Below are 15,617 nucleotides of genomic sequence, written 5' to 3'. Positions count from 1 at the left end.
AGCTGTGCCTCAGGACCCCCAGCGTGCGAGAGTTCTTTGCTGAGCTGACCCAAAATCACTACACCGGCGTGTTTAGATGCAGACAAGGAGTAAATGCTCAGACTGGCTGGGGCTGGGTGTCCGTCTCGCTTGCTCGTTGTAATTCATGCGGATGGCTCCTGTCAGGGAACGGAGCCTCCAAATTACACCGGGATGGGGCCCCTGGATGAGGGGGCTTACCAGGATTATCAGTCCAGGGACCAGTAATTATGGCCCAGATGTTGACAATTCATCAAATTACAAGGCTGTTGGGGCCTGGGGACATGCACATTCCTGTGTGAAGTCTCCCTCATTAGAGTGGGTGGGCAGACCCCTCGGGGCAGGTCAAATGTGGTTCTGATTTCTCAGACCAGGCTCCTCGCACACATGGACCACGGCAAGACTGTCCGGGTTTAGCAATTTCCCAGATTTGAATTCCGCCCTAGGGAAAGAGAGGACCCTCACTTCTTGGGTCCAGCCTGGCTGGTGCCCTGGTGCAGGCACACGGTTCCTCCCCGGGGACCTTGGGGCATTCTGTAGAGTCACCAATAAATTGCATCCCAAGCCAGCAAGCCATGAAGACTCCAGCTGGGTGGGGTTCTGGGAACCTGCTGAGGTTAGGGGCTTGCCCAAGCTGCCACCCCACTGCCCCTACTCTTGGTCTGTATGGTGAAGCACTGGCCTACAGCCAGCTTTGGCTTGGTGTGTATAGTTAAAACACCAAAACTAAAACTGAAGCCAAACTCACTGAATTAGTTGCAACATTTAAAAATGGTGACATTTCACATCAACATCCAGAGTTTGTACTTTTCTAGAAAAAGTGAAAGGTGGTACACCCTAGGGTCTGCATGCCTGGCATGATCGGCTGAGTCAAGTGCTTGCGGAGGGCCACAGGCTCTGCCCTGCCCTAGTGCTCCCCACCAGGCCCACTGCCCCGTCTAGATAACCTGCCAGCTCTGTAGAGGCATCTAGGTTGGTAACCCTCAGCTTAGAAAATCTCCCGGGTCGGGGCGTCTGGGTGGCTTAGTTGGTTAAGCGTCTGACTCTGGATTTCGGCTCAGGTCATGATCTCACGGTTCGTGAGTTGGAGCCTCATGTGGGGCTCTGTGCTGACAACTCGGAGCCTGCTTGCAATTCTCTCTCACCCTCCCTCTCTCTTTCTCAAAATAAAGAAATAAACTTAAGAAAAAAAAAAAAGAAAGAAAATCTTCTGGGTCCCTTTCAGCTCTACGATTCCGTGAGGCCGGGAAGCCAGCTGGCTTCTATTTTGGGGAGAGGGCATGCTCAGTATATCCTGTGCACACTGGAAGCAATTATACATATGTCCATATTATACATCATGGCTGGGAGAGGTGGTGCTATGCCTTTGAACCGATCCCCAAATACCTGCTTAAATTACACATTTGCCAGTTTCATGATTACCCTGTCAGGTAGCAGGAAAAATTGTTCCTGGGTGGGGTGAAGGGAGTCAAGAGCCCTGACTCCCAGTGCATGTGGGACAATGGAAGATGGCCAGTGAGTTGGGCTGTGTCCACCTGAGAGGCCTCTGGCCTCCTGTCTCCGGCTCAGGCACTCTCAGTGCTACTCTTGTGGAAGGCACTGGAAGTAGTAGGTAGGGGCACCCATTTTGGTGGCAGAAGTGCCGGGGCGGGGATCTAGTGGGACCGAGCGGCCGACTAGGTGATGATGGTCGGAGTGTGGCTTGAACTGCATGAAGGAGATGGTCTAAGGGAGGCAGAAGGTACAACAGAGAAACCAGGAGGCAGAATGACAGAGACAGCTCACAGAGGACACTGAGGGATCCCTGGTGTCCTGGCCAGGCCCAGGCCACACCCTGCTCTGCACTCCTGCTCCTCAGCCTAAGTCTGCTGGGCCATCTGCCTGCTTCCTCCCAGCGTCGCTCAGGTTTGACTTTCCAGCCTCTCTGGTCATCACCCCCTGGTCTGTGGGATGGGCGTTCCACAGTTTCCAGATAACACAATTATCACCCACTGGGAATGAACTGCTGGGGACCCTTAAGAATCCAGAGGTTTTGTGCAAAATTTGGAGCTCTAACTTCTCTTGAAATATTGGAAGCTGTGATAATGATCAGTGTGCATGGGCTGAACGGGGTAGGGGTGCCCTTTAAGTGGGGCGTGTGCCCCACCCCCCCCCGCGCTGGCCCACATAAGGAAGGCATCAGTGAATGCGTGAGCCTGCATTTCTAGCTCTGAACCAGTTCTCCAAACTGCAGACCTCTCTCTAGTCTCCCACCTGCCCCTGCCTAGGACTTGGCCTCTCTCCCACACCAGCCTCCACCAGCCTCCCTGGCTCTCCTCCTCATGCCCAGCCTTCCTGCATGGCAAAGGAGCGGGATGTCCTTGCTACGTCCCCTCCCTGAAGACCTTGAAGCCAGCTGCCTAACTCCCCGAAGCCCAGCCTGTTTCCTCCTCTGGAAAGGAGGGGTGTGGTGTGGATGGAGTGGCCACCCGAATGTGACAGTGCCCTGCCCGGAGCTTGGTGTACAGAGGGTGCCAGAGGAAAGTGGTTTAACGAACGACTGGAGTGCCCTGGGCCAGTTCTGGGGGCGAGAACTAAGGAAATGGGGTGGAGCTAAAAGCTAAAAACCCCTTGCCTTATTAGTCCCATTTCACAGGCGAGGAAACTGAAGCTTAGGGGAGGCCGGGCATGGTCACGAGCCTGAATCCTGCGTGCTTCCCACCTCACCATCCCCCTCTGGCGTTAGCAGTGCCTGGCAAGTACCCCCAAAGCCAGCCTCCCCAAGCTGTCCCCATCCTGTCCCCAAAGAGGCCCTATTGGTGGAACAGCCCCCTTGTGGGAAGACCAACCTCTCCTTAGACGCCCTTTCTGAGAAGTGGGTGTGCCATCATTGCACACCTCCAGTGACGGGGAACTCACTGCTTCCCGGGCAGCCTGATGGGTTTGCCAAGTTTTTGTGTACGTCCCATCCTTCCCAGGTTGGATGCCATTGCCAATTCCCTCCACCTTGCGGCCCCTGGGGAGGCAGCCAACCAGCTCAAAGGTGCTGGGTGCCTCAGGGTCATTGGCCTCTTGAGCTTTCCTCCCACCCCATCCCCCCTTTTGGCTTGTTCTCTGTTCCCTGTGTCCTCTCTCTGGTCACTCTTCTGCCACTCCCTTTGTGAGAGAACCTCCTTGTCTTCTGACCTTGGCTCACACCTCCCTTCCTCAGGGCAGCACCCCTGACCCCCACCAGGCCAGCCTCGGATTGCAGGTGGTCACAGTAACCGGTACCTTCCCAGCCCTGACCATGGCACACAGTGAGGTTGGAATCCCCATGCGCTTTGAGTCTCTCTCCCAGTCAACCACAACCCCATCCAGTATGGACCCCCTGGATGTTTGTGTTGCCATTCCATCCCAAGTGTCAAACACAGTATTCGTACGTAGTGAGAACACAATATATAGTTGTTGAAAGAACCAACTGTCAAGTGGATGCCTCTAGGAATGAATGATCAGTTTCCCACTGGCTCCGGTGCCAGAACCTGGGATCACACCAGAGGGCGCTCTTGACCTGCTGAAGGCTGCCCTGGGTACCTGAGGACTCCTGTCCTCTGGCCACAGCCAGGGTGTTGTGCACTGGGGACACTGGCCCGAGAGGAGTTCCTTCAGCCTCGGGGGCTCTTCCTGCTGAGGTCAGTGACCATCACGGTGGCAGGAACTGTCACTCACTGGACCCAGCTTGTGTGCCCAGCACTATGGCTCTGGTGAGGTCATCTACCCGGCTGCCCTGATAGCCAAAGACAGGTTAGGGATGTGACTGAGACCACATGGTCTATGGAGTACCAAAGCCCATTCTCTTTCCATCACATGAGCAAGACACGGTCCAGTCCCTGATTTCAGATTTCAGGAGGAGCTGGCTGGACCACCTTTGTACCCAAATAACTGCCTTCTCTCAAATTTATTTTCTTGGAAGGCCTGAGTTTGCCTTGGTGACCTGGCGCAAGTCTGCCAACAAGCTCTTCCGTACAAGGCAGAGAAGTGCTTTGCTGCTTTGGGGATGCTGGGAAGAGGTTCAGCCAGCAATCAGCCTGGAGAGTGGCTCTCTGCAAAGGTGTCACCACAGGTACACCCCGCAAAGGGCCCCCTGCCGCCCCCCACCCCACAGGACTGTCTGCTAAGTGCTTTCCCAGAGCTGAACTTGGGGAGAAGGTTGATTATCTAGCGCTGGGGGCTCTTGGCTACTGCCAGGAAGACACAAAAAGCTTCAGAGGGTAAGCAAGGCATCTGGGAACCCCACATGAGATGATCGAAAGGACTCTGGGGACACAGAGTGAGCCTGAGGCCATGGGCCTGAGTCAAGGAGCGCCTACCCTGGGCTGGTGCAGGACCCTGCAGAGGAAATCCCAGGGAGGTGGCCCTTTCCCTCGGGCCCAGCTGTGTCTCCCTGAGGTTCCAATCTGGGGGCCATTATTGGGGGCTCAAGAAGCCTCCTTTCATCCCATCCCTGCTCAACCCGGAATGTGGGGAGCTGGGGAGCATCACTGCAGGGGGCAGATGAAAATGAGATGTAGGTTGTCGAAATCTAAAAACAGATGAATTTGGAATATTACAGATGAATCATTTAACTAATTACATTTTTACAATCAAAGCTGTTTTTGAACTTGGAGAGTGCAAGAAAGCATATGAATGTGTGGTGCTCTGTGGCCCACCCCCCTTTTTTTTTGTTCACTTGATTAATTCCACACGGTCCAACAGAGGTTTTCATTTCAAAATTGGTCCCAGGCTGAGACCCTGTCTCATATGCTACATTTCAGCTCAGAGCTATGCTTTCCCTGGGACCTAGGCTGTTGATGCATCCATTGCTGATTCTGGAGACACAGGGCAAATCCTGCCCACTGCCCCCAGCCCCAGCCTCCAGAGCACTTTGTCTGATGGGTCCCGGGTGGTCTTGGGGGAGGGGGAGGGGGTGGGGCTCTGCCAAGTGAAGGCGCTGTGGTCCTGGTCCCTCACCTGTCACCTGGCCTGCAATGCCTGCCACCTCTCATTTCTGACACCTGCCCTCTTTCCCTCCATCCTCGCTGGGGCAGTCTTGATTCATGCATCGTCTGTGAATTATTGCCACTGCCTCATATCTGGGCCCCCTTCCTCCAGTTTCTGTCCTGTTGTCAGGGAGGTCTCTCTAGTATAGACACCTGTCTACATTACTAGGGGCTTCTGTGGCCTCTGAACTCTGCTGCTGGGTGGGTGGGGGCCCTGCACTCAGCTTCAGGTCCCCAGAGTCACTGGCCAGGGGACCAGGACCACATTGCATGTCCCCCCCCCCGCCGTGTTGATAGTGTCCACGTTTTCACCAGGCCAAGCCTCACACTTCGCCAATGTGGACACTGGGGCTCAGAAGGCCTGAGAGATTGCCAGAGCAGGGGTGAGGTCTCCATCACCATAGTTCCCTGGCTGGGCGCCTGCTCTATTCAGCTGCCCCTGGCCGGGGAAACAGAATTGCACATTTCATCAGGAGGGGATGCTTTTCTTCCTAATTTCTAACAGTAGCTATGAGATGGACCTATGAGTGAGGAATAGGAAGGAACGTGGGCTGAAGAAACGGATTCCTGTCTTTAAGTTAGACGTGGTTTTCCATTTTGTTTTTTAGGGAGAGCAGGAAAGGGTCTTAACAATCTGATAATGGGGGTGGAATGGGGCATGAGCTCCAGGGCCGGATAAAAGCAAGGGGGGAGGACGAGAAACAGAACATTGACTCCAAGTACCTGTTTCCCTGAGTGGTAAGAGAAGAAGGACCGTCCTGCCCACGTGCAGACAGTCCTGAGCCCACAACTGCTGCTGTGACCTGCTTCCTGATAGGATGGGTGGAGTGACAGAGGAGTCCCCAGCCTGTGTGCTAAGCCAGGCTTTGTCTTGCGGGTGGGCCTTGGGTCTCAGCCAAGTGCTGTTAGCCTCTGAGCTCAGCTTCCTCATCTGTCAAGTAGGGAGGAGACCATCGACCTCCCAGGGTGAGAGCAAGCGGTCAGAAAGTACACTTGCTTCCCTGGCCTGTTGGAGGGGCTTGGGTGGGGGCGGGGTGGGAGTTGACCGTCCTTTCTCCCTTCAGGAGGGGGGAAGTCTCTGAGCCCTTGGCAAGGCAGCTTGTGGTTTCTATAAACACGAAGCCAAGTTTCCGTGGCCTCCGGCCTCAGTCAGTCTGTTATCCTACAAGATGCTACTCCGCACAGCTCTGGAGATCTCTCTGGCGTCACGGTCCACTGTTTCCCTCTCATTTGCCTGCTTGTGGCCTTGCCAAGGTTGTCCCAACCTCATGACTGCATGCACTTGCTTTTTTCCTCCAGGAACACTTGCTCCACAAGATCTCTGCATCTTTTTCACCATTTAAGTCTCAGCTCAAATGTCATCTTCCCCAAGGGACTTCTGATGATTTCATCTCAGCTATACACACCCAGGTAGGTACCTGGCGGGCACTCTCAATACGTCCCTGCCTTATTCTCTTCCTAGCACATTTCCTGTCTGTTGGTGTATTGGTTTCCTGGTTTATTGTTTCTCTCCCCTTGTCTCTCTTGTTCGGTGCTGGTCCAAGGACCCAGGAAAGCATCTGGCACAGAGTCATTGACTGACGGTTTAGTGGGCACGCTCCCCCACCCTAGCCTGGCTGGAATTCATCATCTCCATGCACCTCTAGCCTCACAACCTGGCGCTATCCTCATGCATTCAAATACATGGAACTTAAGCTCTGTAACATATACCCAAAACACATTTTTCGAGAAATGTTTAAGTTGCACTCGGAGGGTGTAAAGCAAACCAGAAAGTCACAAAACCTCAATGTTAAGGGTCAAAAAACCCAAAACACCAAAGAGGAAGAGTATTGATGCTGTAATTAGCAGATGGTGAGAGTCTGATGTTTTCTGTGCAAAAGTCAAGGTGTAAGCAAGATTGAGCCTTGCACGACAAGCCTTTTGCATCTTGGACAGAAGCCACGGTTTGGAGAGAAAAAAAGGCTTGTGATAAGAAATACCCAGGAAGTCACAGTGACCCCTAACTGTTCCTTTCTCTCTATCCCATGGCAAACTGGTTGTGTAGGTCCCCCTCCCCCCACATCTCTCCAAAGACTATGACTGATCTGATTCATCTCTGTGCCACCCCAGTACCCAGCACAGGGCATGACACCTTCCAGATTCACTGAACAGAGTCAAGCCTCCTATGTATGAGATGTCAAAAGTCACTTTATTAACATAAATGCTGGTTACTATCCCAAAATGCAAGGAGAGTGAAGTGCTTAGGGCTCCTCTGTGGGTCCCACCTTTGACTCACAATGTTCAAAGCTCAGAATTCCTCCTAGGCTGCTGATTCCATGATGTCCCTGGACCAACCGGGATCTGGAAACTCTCAAAAATGTTGATTTCCTCCTTAAACTATACCTGCAATTCTAAGCTCTACCACCAGGTGGCAGTTAGGTCTATGCAAACTTTATTAAACCTAGTTTAATCTCAAAGACTACATGTACTGCTCATTAAAATATACCCTAAATTAAAACAGGATACATATATGCACATTTTTTTCAACTTATCATATTGGCATAGATTTAAAAGTATGATAATACCCACAGTTGGCCAGGGTTTGGGGAAATATGCAACATTTGTAAGCTGTTGGTGGGAATGTAAATTAGAAGAGCCTCCAGGGGGCCAATCCGGCAATACACATCAAAAGCCTTCAACATGTGCAAACCCTTTGGTCCAGCAATTCAACTTCTAGACATTTATCCTAAGGAGATAATCATGGAAATCACCTAAGTTTCTTCCCAGGATGTTGACCATAGGTGTAAAAGATTGTCAAATAAACACTATAACTTGGAGACAGCTTAAAAAAATTATACAGATGATAAAATACTATGTAGCTCTTACCTTCTAGAATTCTTTTTTCTTAATTTTAAAAAATGTTTATTTTCAAGAGAGAGAGACAGAAAGAGAGTGTGAGCAGAGTGGGAGTGACAGAGAGAGAGGGGAGACACAGAATCTGAAACAGTCTCCAGACTCTAAGCTGTCAGCACAGAGCCCGACGTGGGGCTTGAACTCATGAACTGCCAGATCATGACCTGATCCGAAGTCGGATGCTTAACCAACTGAGCCACCCAGGCGCCCCTAGAATGCTTAAGGATGTGGATATACCATCTTAAGGATGCTATATTAAGTAGGAAAAAAAAAAAAAACAAAAACAAAACCAGGCTCCCTCCAAAGAAGTATGTCCAGTAGTCCCATTTTTAGACTAACAAATGTAAAAACAAACTCACACATAACAAATACTGAAAGGACAACCACCAAAATATTGAGAAGACTAATCTGTGGGTGGTAGGATTACGGATGATCGTTTTTTCCTTTTTTGTGCTTTTCTCTATTTTGGGACAGTTTTATAATAAACATACTTCTGTTTTCATCAGCGGGGAGCTATTAACGAACTCTCCCAGCATCAAGGACAGGCTGGCCTCTGTGTAAGGGGGCTGTGCACAAAGTGACCCTGGGCCCTTGTCAGTCCACAACCTGCCCCACAGTCCTGTGCCTTGGTTCCTATGCCTCAGTCTCCTGACCTCAGCTCTTAGGTCCACATATGGTCCTGGTTTCAGCTGGTATCACTCAGGGGGAGGAGCCAGCCTCGAGTAATCCAGAACACACAGCCAGCATGGTCTCCACCATGACCCTCCTGCCTGATATTTTTCTTGCTCTTACTTCCCTTTAGGAAGTGACATGTTTTTAACACACAAAAAAGATCCTCCCTGAGGCTGGTCCCGAAGTTTACTGAACTGCAGAAAAACACCTTTTCCTAAAACTGACTGTTTTCAAAGCCATTTTCCATACACTGCCAGTGTATGTTGGTGGATTAGAATGATTTCCTAAGCTGGGCTTTCCTTCTCTTGAGGCTTTCCTTGGTGAGGAAAGATGGTGACATTATGGAGGGTCTGTCGTATGCCACGTTGCATGGACGCTGCATTCGTTACCCTATTTTAATATTCCAACTCTGTACGTATCATCTCCACAGATGCTCAGAGGCCAAGTACCTGCCTGAGGCCACAGGGCTGAGCCAGCATCCTGAGTTGGGTCTGAATGACTTCAAGCTTGTGGATACTCAGTACACAAAGTGCCTCTTAGGTGGCCCAGGTCCCTCCAACTGTGGCAGTCACTCTAACCTCTGGGATGACCACGTGGAACCCTCCATAAGCACACCCCAGGCTGGGAGCCAGGCCCTCCACAGGCCAAGAGATCTGAATTTCAGGCCAAAACACAGAGGCCCCTCGAGCCTGCAGGAGGCCCTCCCACCCACCTCCTGCCTGCACAGGCATGCTTTCTCTCCTACAGAAGAAGAGAGGCAGGGTGTCACCTCTACCCTGTGGGCCTCATGGAAGGGACTGCCCAAACGGTACCACCAGAACAAGGCTGCTTGGGGGCACCTGGGTGGCTCAGTTGGTTAAGCATCTGACTCTTGATTTCAGCTCAGATCATGATCTCATGGTTCGTGAATTCGAGCCCTGCATTAGGCTCTGCGTTGACATCGTGGAGCCTGCTTGGGATTCTCTCACTCCCTCTCTCTCTGCCCCTCCCCTGCATTCTCTCTTTCTCTTGAAAAAATAAGAAAAAAGAACAAGGGTGTGTGGAGGAACACAGCTGGAATGAGCTGGCTCCGGGTGCTGAAAGCATGATTACCCTGGACGCAGCAGCAGGCAGGGCCAGCCCAGCCAGGGAAGATGTTCATATCTGTATGGAAAAGGCGGTGTGCATTCAAACCGCCATCAGGTGACCTCAGGAAAAGGGGCGCCCCAGCCCTGTACACTCGTGGGTATGTTACCAGAGATTTTGACAGGGTCCCCTTACCCTTCACCTGGCCCGACCAGGCAGTGGGGAAGGATAGCTGGGCCCTAATCTACTTTCTTCCCAGGAAGCTCAGAACTTAACACACTACAAGCACATTCATCCCCTGGCCTCCCCTCCCCCAATTCACAGAGTCCCATCTCTGGCCCAGGCTGGGTACCAAGTCCCTCCTCACATGCTAACCCTCAGGCTTAATTCCCTGGCAGCCCTGTAACAGCCCCAGTCACCTGTCCACCTTTGGTGTCTGGAGGCTCCAGGCATGACCTCACTTCACCTGAACCTCACTGCCCTCTTCACAGGGAGGGAAAGGGAGACTTAGATCAGCGAGTGGTAAAGATGGAATTCAAACCCCGATTCCACCTGGACCTGGTGGCTGGTCTGGAACTCCTGTCCTTTACCTGGAAAAATGCATCAACCAAAATCTTCTCTTATGCCAGGGAGAAGGGAGTCAGGGAGTCACCCTGTGCTCAGAGGGGCCAATAAGGGGGGAAGAGGGACAAAACCCATTGACCCAGCCACTACCTGCTCTCCTTGAGATGCCCAGCTAGGAGGCACTATAAGCCCAGGTCTGCCAGGACTACTCTCCACAGCCTCCTGGGAAGGTGATTCCTGCAGGACTGGGGGAGCTCCACCCCCCCCTCACCTTCCATCACCAGCCCATCCAGACTCTGGCCAGATCTGGTCATTACTGAGGCCTCTGAATCAACCAACATTCTCCTCCGTGCACCTTCCTGACCTGAAGGCACAGAACAACTCTGTCGCCCAACCGTATGGTCCCACCATGCTCTCCTTCCACCAGGTCACCCCCCTGCTCTGATACATCAGGACTTCTGGATGCCACGGCTGTGGTCCTTAACCTCTCTGAGCAGGACTGGACGGCCACACAGCTACATCAAATTTTGCTTTTCATGCAGCACTCACCCAGCCTGGGCGGGGCACGTTGACTGCAAGTATAAGCCAACTTCTAGGTTTAATTCAAAAGATCTGAGAAGGCGATGACACCACAAAGACCAAACTGGGATCAAGCAGTCTCCCGTTCCTGAGTGCTGACAAGACTCGGTGGGCTGGGAAGGACAGCCCCCTGCCCACTGGGAAGAGGCTGGCAGCCAAGCCAGCCAGGGGGAGGGAGACGGGGTGGGGGTGGGGGGAAGGGGCACTCCACAGCCAAGGGCTAGACCCTCGGTGCAGGGCTGATGGTCTGGGAAGCAAGAGCATTGGGGGGCGATCCAGGATGCCAAGGAGGCTCCTTCTTGAGCCTCTCTGCTTTGCCTGCAGGATGGCTGGAGCAGCGGACGTTCCCACCAGGCCAGCCCTGCAGGTCTGCACATCCCTCACCTTCCTTCTCAGAGCTAACGCTAATCCCCTCCAAAGAGAGACCTCAGCCACTGAAAGCAGAAGAGGGGGAGGGGGCAGGAGCACAGACAGAGTTAAATAAAGGCTCAGAGGAAGAAGATCAGCTTGAGAGAAAAGGGCACAAAGAGCAAAAAATAAACGGCAAATTACCGGGTAGCCATCTCGTCCTGATTGCCCCTGTGGTAATTAATACGTCATTAATAATCAGACTTTCAGCAGAAAACCATATGGCAACACTTATAACTCAATCAGGGCCCCCGATCCCCCCACGTTGTGCGGGGTTTGCAGCAAAGGCTGATGGTTGGTAATGACTCCTGGGGGGTGGGGGGAACGTGCTCAGGGCTCCGGCGGGTCTGGGAGACGGAGCACCCATTTCCTGCGTCTTGGAGCCAGGCTGGAAGGGCCACCAGGGCACACACCCACACGATTCAGGAGGGGCACATGGTGAGGACCACACGGGGATGTGGGATTCTGAAGGGTGGTGTCACAATCACCATGGAAAATGCTCCCTAAATCGGGACTAAAGGGCAGAAATGGCTCTTCCTGTCTGTCACCACTGGGAGGGAGTAGACTGGAGGAAGACAGCCTTAGAAGCCACAGATATGGGGGGGTGGGGAGTGGCATTTATTGCTACTGGATGCCCCTACCGGCTCAGAGCACTGACTGTCTGGCCTGTGTCCCACACATCAGCATCCATCTCAGGCTGCAGCTTGAGATTTCTGCATTTGTTGAATACATTTAATAGTTTAACAGCCAAGCCAAAAAAAAAAAAGAAAAAGAAAAAGAAAAAAGAATCAGTCCACTGCCCTCTGCATTACGCACTTTAGCAAGTTTGCACAGGCTAGCCTCATGTGACAGCCAGGAATGACTCAACAGGGAGAAACTGCTCGTGGCCAATAAATCTACACATTTCTTGCTGGCTCGCTTTCTGGCTCAGTGTGGTGCTGCTACATGCATGGAGAAGCCCAGATTCCGAAGGGTGCCGATTGGGACGTGACTCATGGTAAGTGGAAGTCAAAAATAAAACTGATCATCCAAAAGGAATTCCTTTAGAAGGTTCATTTTGGCTCAGTGTGCTCCTTGAATTGATTCGTCAGGATTCACTGGGCTCTGAAAAACCACCAAGATGAATCAAAGGCACGCTAGTCACTTGTCTTGGAGGAGGACAGGGATTTCCGGGGCGCTGACCACCACCCACCCCTGCTCTCCTTGCTGCCCCCTGGCGGCCGGCCCCCCTCCCGCGCATCCTCCTTGGACCCAACACCCTCCCTGGCCAGTGGTGCTGGGCAGGGTTCAGCTGCCGGATCCAGAGGGTCAAACACATTGTGGCAAGTCAGGAAAATGGACCCCATTCTTCCTGGCATCTCTGCCTGACTCCAGAGCCCTTTGTGCCAAAGCATGTGAGACAAAAACATTTAAATGGATTAAATGCCGCGGAGCATTTAGAAAGTAGGGGCACGGTGCTTGCATTTCTGTGCACCAAGTGGAGCCAGAGACTCCGAGAGGAGCAGTCAGGATCGTGCCAGCTCTCTTGGAGGGCAAAACGGTCACAGAATGCTTCACAAGGCAAGTCAAACCCACAGAATTCTGTGCTTGTATTTGTCTACAAATTATAAAAAAAATATGGCCCCTGTCCGGGACTAAGTTTTCTTTTTTTTTTAAAGGACACAACACATCTAACTAAAAAACTTATTTTCATGAAATAGCTACAGAAGAGAACGAAATGTCTTATCTTTCAGGAGCAGAGAGCATAATCCAGGACACTTACAGGAGGACCTGCAAAACACAAGCAGAGAAGCCCCAGTCAACGTCAAAGGGAGAGAGGGTCCCCTTGGCCAGACCGGCTCCTTCCTCAGCCGGCTGCTGGCCACCCCTCCTTGCAAGCCTTCACAGGTCCCAAAGCTAAGGGGCAGGGCAGAGGGGGCGCCTTTGCCCTCGCAGGGGCAGGGCTGGGCGTGTGGGTGGCAATGACATCCTGCATGCATTGGTTCATGCAAACATTTCACAAGGTTGCTGTTGATCCGCTGCTGGGCAAGCCAGGTAGGAGTCAGACCTGTTCCTGCTTGATGAACCAATTTTGGTGCTCACCTGGGGTCAGTTCATTTCTATCGAAGGGGAGAGACGTGTGGGGGGAGAAAACATTTCGGGCAGAGGGAACACAGCGCTCCGAAGGGTTACACGTATGTGTGTGGCTAAGGGGACACGCAGGGGGTACCCGTGGTTCAGCCCTGGGGTTAGGGGCGCCGGGTCTGGGTGTGCATGGGGAAGCCGAAGGGGCTGAGTCCAGAAGACTCCAGAAAGGCTGAGTGCAGCACGCTGAGACCAGTCTTATAGCAGATGAGGGCTCCTGGAGAATGTTCGTGAAACCCACAGGTGTCTTCACCTCATGGTGTGCAGACCACACTGCATTTGACCTTTGCGAGAGGTGCAGTAAACATCCCCACTTGACAGATAGCATAGAGGCTCAGGGAGAAAGAAGTGACGTGTCCAAGGCCACACAGTTGGTTAGGAGTGGAACTCATCCCAGAAGGAGCTCTCCCAACTCCTGAACCCTATGTACTTCCCACTAAAGCCATGCTGTGGCCATGCCAGCAACTACTCTGCTTCCTGCAGACCCTGGACCTCAGTCTGGATAGCGAGGCCGGCACAGGGAGGTGACACTCGGCCCTCAGTGGGCCGATGCGGGTTTATGGATCACCACCCATGAGCCGGGTCCCTCTGGGAGAGAGTAATGGGACACACTGGTAACAGTAAGAGGCAGGATCTCAGACTCACAGAATTTTCCTTGGAAGGATAGATGCTTAAGAAAACAATCATGCGGGGAGAAGCACAGGAAGCTCCCAGCGCGTAAGAGGTACCCCAGCCAGGCCGGGCTGATTCAGGGCTGGAGGCTAGGCTGCGTCCTGAAGGTGAGAGAAGATTATCTCAGACAGGAAGGGGGAGGAGCTGTGTGACAAAGAAGGGAAGGCGGGGGCGGGGCAGGGATTTGAATGGTAGCGGGAGACAAGGAGCACTCATGGGTCCTGTAGGGAGCAGTGGTGGGAGGGGGCAAGAGTGGCAGTTGCCCCCACGTAGGTGATGGTGGCCTGGACTCGTGTGCTGACTGTGGAGATGGAAAGAAGTGAGTCAGAAGACACTTGTCAGTGGGGACCGACAGGACTTGCTCATGGGTTTAATGGCAGGGTGTGTGTGTGTGGGGGTGCATAGGGCATAGAAAAAGGAGAGACAAGACAGAGGCTTTTGGCTTGAAAAACTGATATGTGATGGTGCTAATACCCAAGAATGGTATACGGGGGGCTCTGTGGCCCCTAAGTCCAGACGAGGGTGGGGTGGGGCGTTGGCCACCTGGACATCTGTACACCTGACTTCTCACCTTCTGCCAGGGACCTCGTGCCATATTTTCTCCGGGGAAAGAAAATGCCCTGGACGGATGTACTTGCACCTGTGCCCAGCCTCCTTTCCGTGCCCCTGAGGTTATGTCAGAGGAACTGACTGGCCCTACCTTCCCGGGCCCCAGCACCCACCACTGCCTTTCTCTCCCTGTTGCATCATCAGACCGACTTTCTCCAGCAGCTGCTTCCCAGCAGTTCTGGAACGGCTCCAATTCCTGTGCTCACATGCCCTCCTCTGCTCCGGCTTGGCTCTCCTCCCCCTCACTGCTGGGAAGAGGGGGTCTCCTGTCACTGCCTCTCCTTCCCTGCCTTCTACGTACCTTGTGACCCTCTGATATGGATTCCATCCCTCTCACCACCAAAATGGCTCTCACTGAGTCCCTAACCACCTGCTACCAAGGATTTCTCCTCCTCCGTCCACACTGCTGAGCCTGCCCTCCTTCTGGAAGCACTCTCTCCCTTTGGCTTCTAAAAGGTCATGTTCCTCCTGCTTCCTTGGTTGTTCAGCTGGCTCAGTCTCTCCCAGTCTCACACAGAGGCTCTGCTGAGCTCATGGCAAGGCTTTCTTCTCTTCAGTCTTCTCAGCTCATCTGTCCCTTCTCTCCTGTCTTCCCTGGGAATCTCATCCCACTCATGACTACACTAGACAGAAGTGACAGAAGTGTCCCACGTGGGCAACTCTAGCCCCAACTGTGCCTGACAAGCCCAGACTCCCTTTGCGAGCTGTGTGCTTGTCATTTCCCCTTGAACAGTCCTCATGATTCCTCAGGCCAAGGTGCACAGACACGTTCATGATATTCTGCCCACAAAAGTGCCCCTCTTCTGGTTCCTAGTCTCCATGGATGACATTTCCTACTGCCTAGTTAGAGACCCAGACAATGAGGAGTCCCCCTCGACACACTCTCCCTCCCTGATCTACTGGGACATCCACATTCATTCCACAGACATTCACTGACCACTGCTGTTCTGGGCAGTGGGACACAGCAGTGACAATGACAAAGATCCCTGCCCTAAGGAATTTACCTTCTAGCCAGAG

The 15,617-nt window shown here is 52.8% G+C and overlaps 1 protein-coding gene across 6 annotated transcripts in view; it reads right to left on the bottom strand.

Moving 5' to 3' along the window:
- COL23A1 (collagen type XXIII alpha 1 chain) overlaps nucleotides 1–15,617 on the bottom strand; it is a 350,062-nt gene that overhangs the window by 35,065 nt on the left and 299,380 nt on the right. For 4 of the 6 annotated variants that reach the window (XM_043585775.1, XM_043585755.1, XM_043585772.1 and 1 more), the window contains exons 4-5: nucleotides 12,958–12,965; nucleotides 11,340–11,366 (exon numbers count right to left, since the gene is read on the bottom strand). In XM_043585775.1, coding sequence (XP_043441710.1) covers nucleotides 11,340–11,366; nucleotides 12,958–12,965 — 35 coding nt within the window. The remainder of the gene's footprint in view (nucleotides 1–11,339; nucleotides 11,367–12,957; nucleotides 12,966–15,617) is intronic. The other 2 variants (XM_043585764.1, XM_043585776.1) reach the window with 1 other exon arrangement.

Source organism: Prionailurus bengalensis, chromosome A1 (assembly GCF_016509475.1).
Source record: "Prionailurus bengalensis isolate Pbe53 chromosome A1, Fcat_Pben_1.1_paternal_pri, whole genome shotgun sequence".
Lineage (NCBI taxonomy): Eukaryota > Metazoa > Chordata > Mammalia > Carnivora > Felidae > Prionailurus > Prionailurus bengalensis.
The sequence above is the reverse complement of the archived record's forward strand: the minus strand, read 5'-3'. Positions and strand labels throughout refer to the sequence as shown.